At 30.6% G+C, this 11,004-nt stretch overlaps 1 protein-coding gene across 1 annotated transcript; it reads right to left on the reverse strand.

Moving 5' to 3' along the window:
* Nucleotides 1-47: 47 nt before the first annotated feature.
* LOC110737509 (pathogen-related protein-like) lies at nt 48-9,708 on the reverse strand. Its single transcript, XM_021917862.1, has 4 exons — nt 9,324-9,708; nt 8,736-8,868; nt 795-1,096; nt 48-440 (listed from the first exon to the last, which is right to left on the reverse strand). Exons 1-4 carry the CDS (start codon nt 9,480-9,482, stop codon nt 267-269), a joined length of 768 nt encoding a protein of 255 aa, XP_021773554.1. The 5' UTR covers nt 9,483-9,708; the 3' UTR covers nt 48-266.
* Between the last annotated feature and the right edge of the window lie 1,296 nt (nt 9,709-11,004).

Raw genomic sequence — 11,004 nt, forward strand, 5'->3', positions numbered from 1 at the left:
TAAACTCATTTTTGGAAACAATAGAACGAAATTATTTCCCAATTTTGTAACATCATTACACAACTTATATTAATATGTAAATATGTTATACAACCTTGAAATATCAAAGCAAAACAACTAAAACCTCACTAGTCACAACCATAGCATACAAATCTTGCAACAACAAAAACTTCTTATAAACTATTTAGGGCAAAGATGTAGAGCGATATATTATACAGTATTTCTAATATCTCATATCTCTAACAAAAGATGCACTCTGAGAGTCTTTAGTCCATTGTCTCTTGGTGGTTGTTGTCATCGCCTCTGCATATATCACCAGTATCGCGGTGGCTGATAGTGGTTGGTTGATCAGATAAAGGTTGACCCTTTAATAGCCCCGCAAACAGCTCCGCAGGATCAAAATAGATTTCTAGGTCCTCTGCTTTCATCGATTCATCCACCTACATAGAAATTCAATATATTCATTGTTGTACACAAATAAATTTAGAGTCAAGAGTCCATACCATCAAGGTGAGCACCTACAACTTGCCCTCCTAAATGTATACGAAGTATTTCACTATGAAAAAAAATAAATTAATTTTTGCCTATTATAATATGAATGTCATTTTGTTGGGGCTCCAACAAAGAGTGAGTCCTCGTATTATTTCACATGGTATAAGATCTTAGAATCCTAGGATTTCGTATTTTATGTGTTTCATTATTCTTTTATTATTTCTTTATTATTTCACAAAAAAGTTAAGTTTAGTAAAATAAGTTAAGGAGATAAAACAATACTTCGTATAATAAAGTTGTACCTTCAAAATGCCAAGGCCATAAAACTGAACCATTTCTCCGGTAGGAGCATGACCTTTATAAGGTCCTTCAAAGTAACCCCAATGTCTAAACTTGTAAGCAATAACAGGCGGTCCTGAATACACAGAGATCACCTCCCATGCGAACCCTCTAGGTAACGCAGCTCGAAACGAGTCGTGTGATGATTCAAATGTCTCTTCACTGGCTTTGTAATATGTCTGGAATTCTTCTGGCATTGAACTCTTTAATAAGGAATTGTAACTCCCAAGCCTTAGCACTTCTTCCCCCGTTAACCCTTCTCTTCCTGTTACAAACACAACATACATATATGATATATACTCTTTTAGTGGCCTATCATTATAATAAGTTGTTAGTGTGGTTTACATTATTTGTTTTTGGTAAAGATGTTGTTTACATTTGTTATAAGTACTAACTTCCATATACAATGTACATATAGGCCAGGGCAGAGCCACATTGAAGCAAACCACTAGTGAATTCATTTTCTTTTATGTACACTAATGGTCTAATACTTCAACAATAAAGAAAATAAATTCACTCAACAATAATCGAATCCAATTAAAAAAATATTTTGGAGGAATACGCACGAATACCTAATCAATGCTGATGATATTGATTGCAAAACCTATAGCATGACATTTTGTAAATATTGATATTTGATATGTACATAAGATAACACAAAATACGTAAATAGTACAATTAGATGGTATACTGGTAGATATAATTTTTTTCTGCTAGTGGTACAAATAGATATGTAAATGGTATATCATATATTATACCATTGTGAGATCTATAGTACTTGTAGATGAAATAACTCTAGAGGTGACGGCAATAAATCGATTTGTTCTGAATCCAGAGAATTCAGATATGTAATTATTTAAATAAGGTGAAAAGAACATGACCTTGCTAGTATTATAGTGATGTTTTGAACCGAATTGCTCTATATTATTCTATACTAAACAATCGTAACGTAATTGTAATACTTTATTTATTGTAAAAAAATTGTCTTTCAAGGTATTTAGGGTCTATTTTTGCATTTATGAGAATGTCTCCAAATCGTAATATGACCTTATGTGACGTGTACTTTATAAGAAATTTAGATAGTTAACTAGTTATACATGAGTTTTGGTAGGAAGATATATGTAAAAAAATATTGATGAGAATGATGCTTTTCCGTTCAATTCTTTTTTAGTCGCATATAGTAAGGTCCTGTTTTATTCACATTATTTTTGTTGAACTGAAATTATTTTTACTGAATTGAAATATTTTTTGCTGAACTTAAATTTTTTTACTGAACTAAATTTATTGTTATTGATTCTCTATTAAATTTCTTCTTTAAAATTATTACTCCCTCTGTGTTTTAATAAGTGTTACAGTTTGAGTTTTTTCACTATTCACATAGTGGTTTTGACTTGATTATTTACTAATATAGAAAGAAACAAATGTTGTTGTATAATACATTGTTAGATTCTTTATAATGTATGCTTTCATAATACCAATTTTCTTATAAATTTACTAACATATAATAAGCTTGAAAATAACATGAAATCGGACAAAAAGGACATATGTCTTTCGGAAATATACCGCATATGTTTTTAACTAATTCAAAATAACATTATATTGGACGTAAATAACACATGATAGAACGAAAATAACAATTGATTGAAAAATAGTAACCAAGTCGATTAAAAAAATAACAATGTTCAAACATGTTATATATTAGCTTCAGCTTAGTTTTTAGAACATGTAATTTTTCTTATTATTTTTCTAGTACAGTGAGCACAAATATCACAGTGCTCCCGAATATAATATAAATTGCACTTCATATCAGACTTCTCTCTTCTCTCACACCCAATCAATTGACTACCCATCCTATTTTATATCTCGTTCCTCATAATTACTACCTCCACCCCCACTTGACACCTCTCTCATCCGCCTATTGCACCGCACCACCACCACTATCACTAAAAACATCGGTAAATTAAATAAATAGAAATCGTACTTTGGCAAAAACATCAGCAATGGTGGTAGTAAAATCTGAGACATCGATACACTCTTTAAAAGTTTCGAACAATTAACGAGAGAGAAAATTGCTTATGAATAACACCCACATCAATGACAGATCTAGAATTTCTAAGTAAATATCTCTCTAAGAAACAAACAAATGCATGGACAATTTTTCATTCTACAGTACTTTTTTATTTGAAAAATTACGAAATATATATTTGAAAAATACTTGTTAGGATGAATCTAACGAGATTAGACAATCAGATCAGACCAGGTCAGATCATAAAAACGATACCATATCAGAATACCTTAAATATGAAGAAGGGAAACATATGATTACATTTATACGAGTAGGTTTTATATTCGCCTATGAAAGTAACATTCCCACCCCTTAATCATCCCAATATAAAGGATTCAATTCTTATATTATTTAATCCGTCTTCAAAAATTCCTCAAAATGAATTCACTAGGTTTATTCTTGATGTTAGTGTCTTTCATTTCTTTTCTTTTGCCTACTCATTCTACTTCAACCTTTCCAATTTGCAATCATGTGTAATCAATATTGTATAGTGTCAATTACTGTAAAGTGAACACATCTAAGGTATTAGTGTGTTCAAATATTCTAATCACTAAATGATTAGACCAAATAGAGTATTGTTATGACTATGAAAATAAATTTGTGTGCCAAAAAGAAAAGTTTCATAATAAATAGAGTATTTGTTATGATTTTTATGTCATTTACCAATAATGACGAACTTATAGTTTGGAAAAAAAAAAAAAAAAGAGGTCAATTCTATTAAATGTAACAAAACATAAGTTATAGAAATTAGTGAATTATACCTTTTAATTTTTTAAAGATTTTTTTGACTTTTACCACCAAAAAAAACAAAAATTGATTTTTACCACCAAAACTTCTAAAACTTTTATTTTACCACCAAAAAAATTTTAAAAATTGTTTTTTTACCACCTACCGTCAAGAAAACCGTTAAATCTAACGGTTGGACAAAAAATTCTTCGATTTTTGTGCGTAAAACATGTTCTACACAAGTTTAGGGGGGCATTTTGTAGGGTCAGTCCAATTTGAGGTCAAAATTGACAAAAATTGATCGAAAATGCCTTATTTTGCGTGTTTCACGCAAATCGAGGTATTTTTTAGTAGGAAAAACGAGCCATTTACGATTATTTTTTATCAATTCTGACCTCAAATTGGACCCATAAGCCCAAAATGCCCCCCAAAGCCCCTAAAGACCATGTGTTTGGCGCGAAAATCAAAGCATTTAAAAAATTCCGTTAGGTTAACCGGTTTTTTTTGACGGCAGGTGGTAAAAATCATTTTTTTTTTTTGGTAAAATAAAAGTTTTTGAAGTTTTGGTGGTAAGAAACAATTTCTTAATTTTTTTGGTGGTAAAAGTCGAAAAATCCAAATTTTAACTAGTTGGATTATACCATTAATGCAGATTTTAACATATTAATCCCATTTTTATATTTTTCATTATGAATTGTCTCGTGTTATATGACTTTTTAATTTTAAGAAAGGTTTTGTTTCTCCTTGACTATTAGTTGGGTTTCAACTTCACCCACTCATATATTTTTCTTAATTAAACTATTTTTTTTTAATACTTGAAGCAATTGGTGTTTTTAGATGAAATACAACAAAAAAAATATATATAAACTAGTTTTGTGCCCGGGCGATGTCCAGATTGTTGATAACAATTTTGTAAAAAAAAAAAAAAAAAAAAAAAAAAAAAAAAAAATTGGTTTGGATGTTAAATACAATCATATATTCTCTTTTAATATTGTAGATTATTTAGACAAACGATATCATATCGCTTGTTTATATAATAGTTTACTTTTTGCAGTTTTGTTTGTAAATAGATATCTAATAGAGAAGCCCGTGTGATGCACGATTTCTTTGTATTTTTTCAAATAAAATATTTTACTAAATATATATTTATCTAATAAACTTTGTGATATTCGCTTGCTTACTATTTGAATTTTTTTATTATAAAAATGAATTATTAACTTTGTTTCTCATGTTTTGATAAAATTCGTAATATAAAAAGATAATATTTTATTTCATAATGTTTCATATGTGACTCAATCGATCAAATTTATATCTAGTCACACCGTGTGGTCAGGATTACTTAATCGGGAGTTACTTGATTGATCAAGGGTTACTCAATCGATCAGGGGTTACTCGGACGGTCAAGGGTTACTCGGTCAGTGTTTGGGTGTGTTCCAGCCGGCCACACGATATGGTCAGCCACACAAAAAACGCGTTGATTTTATTTTTATAATTAATATAAAATTTTTTATTTTAAATAAATTTCAATTCTTTTTTATCATTGCCTAAAAATATAACATTTTCCTATGTAACGCTCTAAAATTAATCTTACATGGCATAATCCTATTGTAGCGTTTTAAAATTATTAATCCTACGTGGTGTTTCTTTTTTATTATAATCCTACGTAGCGTTTTTAAAATATTAATCCTAAGTGGCGCTCTAATAACTTTTTAGAAAATAAAATCCTATGTGGCACTCTAAAAACTCGGGAAAAAACTCCCCTTTATATATATACTAGTTTTGTGCCTGTGCGATGCCCAAATGGTTGATAAAATTTTATGATAACATATTTATATAAGGGTTTATTGAATTTATATATTTTACCAATGTTAAATATGGTCAAATAATTCGTTTTGACAGTGTAGGGTATTTAGGCATACGATATCATATCGAGTGTGCTTTGAATAGTTTTGTTTGTAAATAGATATCTGTGTTATTATTGACTTGAAATCATTTTTATTGAGCTTAAATTATTTTCAATGAACTGAAAGTATTTTTACCAAACTAAAATTATTTTTATTGATTAAAACTTATTTACTGATTCTTTAATATTTTTTTAAAATAATTATTTAAATATATAATAATGCATTTTGTATGCGGCTAACCACACCATCTGGCCAGACAAAAGAACCCCAATAAAACTGATCGAGTAACCCCCTGTAATACTAACTGGGTAACCTCTAACACTAAGTAACCCCTATCTATACACTGATTGAGTAACCACTATAACACTGACCAAGTAACCCCTATAGCACTAACGAAGTAACTCTGGTCTTGTAATAGTTGGTGACACGGTTTGGCCAGCTACGTATAAATGTTTGTAATTAAATATATTATTAATCGATCTTATTTTAAAGAACTTTTTAAAACGAATTTGATAATTGAAATAGAATTGAGTTATAGGATATTTATTAAAAGTTGAGATTAATTTTGTATATATGAAATATTAGAATTTTATCGATAATATAACTCTATGCAATAATTTTATCTTAAAAAATCTATCCAAAAATCGCATATTTAGCATCATATGTGTCACAATAATATCTATTTATTATCTCCTACGTGGCGCGACACTTGACGAAAAACTGGAATGTCAAGTGTCGTTGTGTCGTTGCTTGGCTGTGAGACCGGCTTTATTTATTAGTGATATGGTATTAGATTTTGGTTGAAAGTTTGGATTAAAATTTGGTCCTAGATGTTGCCACTTGGACCAAATTAAAGAAATTAATATAATAGAGAAGATATTTGTTTAATTAAAGTACGTCTTTTTTTTGGTAATAGGATTCAACTAATAGAATTATGGGAAATTGTATAAGATATCTCTCAAGTTTCAAAAAGTCTATATGGTGGGTGGGTAAAAAATTTATTCTATAAAGTGACAGCCAACTTTCTAATAATATACATAGTGACCCTAATAAGCTAATTTCATGGTTAACCTATCATTAAATACCAAATTATTGACCTATCCTTTAGTTAAATCAATAATCACAGAAATATTGCTTTCTTAGTAGTCCACTAAACACAATATTTCTATTTAGGGTTTTTCAGAGAGGAGTTAGAAGAGAGGAAAAATAAAAAAAAATAAAAAATAAAAACCTTTTAAAATCTTATTATTTTTAAGACTCTTTTTCCGTATCAACCTATACTATATACTAAAGTAATCACTAAGAAAAAGGAAAAACCGGTAAATATTAATCACTACTTTGGGCCATTTACTTTAATTAATCCCAACTTTCGATTATTTTTGAATAATCCCAACTTTGGGGGTCATTTTATTTTAACAGGCTAAATGACCGGTGACCTGATGATGGGTTTTTTTTTTTTTTAAATGCCACATGTCTTATTATCATTGGTTAAAAAAAATATATGAAAGGAAAACAAAAATATTCAGAAAATTAAAAAAAAAAAAAAAAACAGCCACCATTACCAACCCCTAGCCTCCACCGGCTGGCTACCACGCCGATGCCCAAAACCCTAACTCACCTCCCTCCCTGCGCCGATGGCAGATCCCCCTTCCCACCTCCCCTCATCTTCCCCCCTTCGCCGGTGCCCAGACGCAACCTAGCCCTCCTCTCCCACCCCAATCTCCCTCCCCCACTCACGAAAACCACCAAACGTCCCTCCCCCACCATCGAAAACCCTAGCGGCATGGTGGGGGATGGGCGTTTGGTGGTTTTCATGAGTAGGGGAGGGGGGTTGCGTGGTTTCGTGAGTGGGGGAGGGAGATCGAGGTGGTTGTGTGCGACGCAAGGGGTGGTGACTAGGGGCGGTGGAGGGGCGACGTAGGAGTAGGTGAGGGTCGGGGGGCCAGCGAGGGAGGGGACTAGAACTGGGCGGTCAAGGAGGGGATTACGGTGGTCTGGTGAGGGGAAGGGGAGAGGCTGGGATTTTTGGTTTTTTTTTCCAATTTTTATAATTTTTGTAATTTTTAATTTTATTTTTATTTTTTGGATCAATCAGGGCTTGACATATATCAACTAACCTATTACAATAAGTCATTGACTTTTGTTGACCGATCAAGACCTGATAGAAGAAAATGCCCCCCCAAAGTTGAGATTAAATAATCGAAAGTTGGGTTAATTAAAGTAAATGGCCCAACGTTGGGATTAATGATACCAATTTTTCCTAAGAAATATTCAATGTCATAAAAAAAAAAACTTTGGTTATATGACACTTTGTCATTTTCTAGTGTGTCAAAAAAAAAAAATTCAAATTCTTAACATCAAGGATTTTTTTTAAGAGATTTTTGTATTTAACTATGTATAAAAAGCTTGCCAAGAAAGATTATGAATAAATATTTTAAGTCGGTTGATTATTGAGAGAAAATATAGTGGTACTACATAAGAGAGAATGAATAATATTGTGCAAAAGAAATTTATTATTTACGGGTTAAATACATATTGTTAAGATATTCATTTGGTAAACAAAAAGAAAATGATATAAATTTGTTGGTGAAACATATATAAAATATACCTATATACGTATTTTAAAATATCTATTTTGATAATAATAGACTACTACGTATTTCATAATAAATTCACTTTATGAATTAATAACTTAGCTAGAATTTTTTTTATATATAATTAAATATAGTGTTAATTAAAGAATAATTATTGAAAGTTACGTGTATGGCATGAGACCTAATCTAGACCTTTCATATATTCATTTGAACTACTTATATTCTCTTTCTTTTTTTTTATAATGTGAAAATACGGAGTACAAGTTTATCTCTTTAATAAACAAATATGTATATCACAGGGGCAAAAGTGTCACTTTTTCCGTAAAAATGGGTAAGTAGCGATTTTGCCTTAAAACCACTACTCGGTTTTGCTCTTTGATAAACGAAACTTGTTTACCACGGAGATTAATTGGGGCGGCCTTTTTATAATTAATATTTCTGTGATGTAGTAATTTGTTTCTTTTATGACTTGTTTTGTTTCTTTAATTATGTTAGACTAGGTTAACCTCTCGTAACTTTAGTTTTTGTATTTTCAAAGCGGCTAAATAATGAGAAAAGGCATTAAAAAAAATTCCTACAAATGGAAGATAAAATAATAAATAGATAACAAATTACCATTGACAAAGAGCCTGAACTTCTCAGGGCAAATAGATTTAAAGTCTTGCAAACGAGTTTTGTGGGAAAACTCCATCTCCCATGTCTTGATTGCATTTTGGACTGTTTCTTCAAGTGAACCTTTTGGCCAAACCTGAAATCATTTTTTTTAGTTAGTTTACTAAAAAATATTGCATGTAAATACTTATATCTTAATGTAATTATAATTAATCACCACGATTCTCATATTTTAGAATAATTAATTCAAGAGGGAGGTATTTAAACTTCCACAATTATTCATTATTAGAGTTTGGAATTTCATAATGCTCTAATGGATAGCCGAACTTGAAACCTCAAAGTCACCGGGCCAAGTTCCACATGCACTATTAGACCAGTTTCAAGTTGTAGACAATGACTACACAAGAAACTTATGAATAATCAACATGTCAATCTTGTTCACAAGCTACTCGAGTCAAGCTTTTGTACGTTCTAACTCATTTACCCCTAGCCAAAATTGAGTTGCTTGTGAATCAACTATACTCGTCATTACAAGCTAAGAGACGGATTAGCTCGTACATGTAAGAGATCGAATGAGAGAGTACGTCGTACCTTTGTTCTTCCTTCTTCAAAGAGCTTGTTAACCTCGTAGAAAATTGGAGGACCACCATGTCTCCATTGGATGTCTTTGTTTTCTGTTTCTTCATGCAAGATAGTTCTATACTTGTCTCCTGCCACCTTAATAGCAATTTCCTTTTGTTCATCTTCCATCTTTAATTTCAATAATTAACAAAGTTTGGTGTAGTTGATCCAAACATAAGACCATATATATATCTACGTACTAAATCTTATCACTGCCTATAAAGGCCAAAGAAAAGCATGTCAACTGTTTAAATCTCCTGAATTTGTTCCTCAATTTCGTCATAAAATTCATGGCAATTGTCCGTTTCACAATAGTAAGTTTACATGAAAACAAAGGTGACCGAAAGAAATACTCTCTCCGTTCTGTTTCCTTTTTGGGTGTCTTAAAATAATTTTCTTATATCTATTAGATCTTGCTAATGAACGTCCTGTGGCGTTAAATAAGCATTTAACATATTATCTAAAGTGGTATTAATTTGGGAATGCATGACAAAATCACGTGTTAATCGGTGTAATTAATGTTTATTTTAATTTAATCTTTCTACTTTTAGTTATCTTATCCAACGTTCTCGAGGCGTTCATTAGCTTTTGTCATATCTATAATCCAAGTAAGTTATGCACACATAAAATAGTTTATGCATTGGATTCCATTTTTTATGTTTTTAATTCAAGAATGAGTTGAATACAAGAAAAAAGATTTAAACTTATATCTCCTACCAATATTAAATGTGTAATTCTAATCCTGATTCTTTTCATATGTTACATTTTTTTATTTTACAGTTTTCATTGAAAATCTTTGATCATGAATAATAAAATTAAATGTGAAAAAAACTATAAAAAAAGAAATTTGAAAAGTCATTTCAAAATGAATCTAACAATATCTAACATAATATGTTAATTATCTTTATAATAGTGTAATTTTATAATAGTTGTCCACAAAAATCAAAACATAACAATTAAAAAAATGGATTAATAAAAATACAATTACAAATGTAAAATAGAAGTTGCACACCATATTTCAATTTTCTTAATTCACTCACGTGAAATTTTCATAATTGAGAAAAGTATAGTAAGACAGAGGAAGTAAAATATAGTTGTAGTCTTGTACCTCGTACACTGCATTTGTAATCAAGAAATAGGCCAGAAATTATTTATCAGTGAAACTTTACAAAGTAGCCGCTATAATTGCCTATACCTACGTTGCTACGAACTCACGCCACCGTATGTCAAAAAAAAAAAAAAAAAAAAAAAAAAAAAAATCTCACGCCACTCGGTACTGATATTTTTGGCCCTATTTACAACTAGTGTTCTAAAGTCTAAACTTCTAATACATCCACTTTAGATTACAGGTGCTATAACTCAAGACTTTAGAAGTTCTCACTTCTTAGTCTGACATTATACACGTCCCAAATTCTCTAACGCTTTTGAGATTACTACCTCACGAATAAAGTACAATGCAATATGTTATTGTGCGTAAAGGTGTCAATTTAGATGTTTGGATCGGCTTTAGTGAGGTCGAGTCAATTTTTAAAGTCGAATCATGCTAAATTATAATGAATTCCAAATTTATCACCAAGATAAACTTTTTATCTTGTGGCAATTAGGTAAATAACTTGCTTTGATATTCGTGCAACAATACACCTAGCAACTT

This window comes from Chenopodium quinoa, unplaced genomic scaffold (assembly GCF_001683475.1).
Source record: "Chenopodium quinoa cultivar QQ74 unplaced genomic scaffold, ASM168347v1, whole genome shotgun sequence".
NCBI lineage: Eukaryota > Viridiplantae > Streptophyta > Magnoliopsida > Caryophyllales > Amaranthaceae > Chenopodium > Chenopodium quinoa.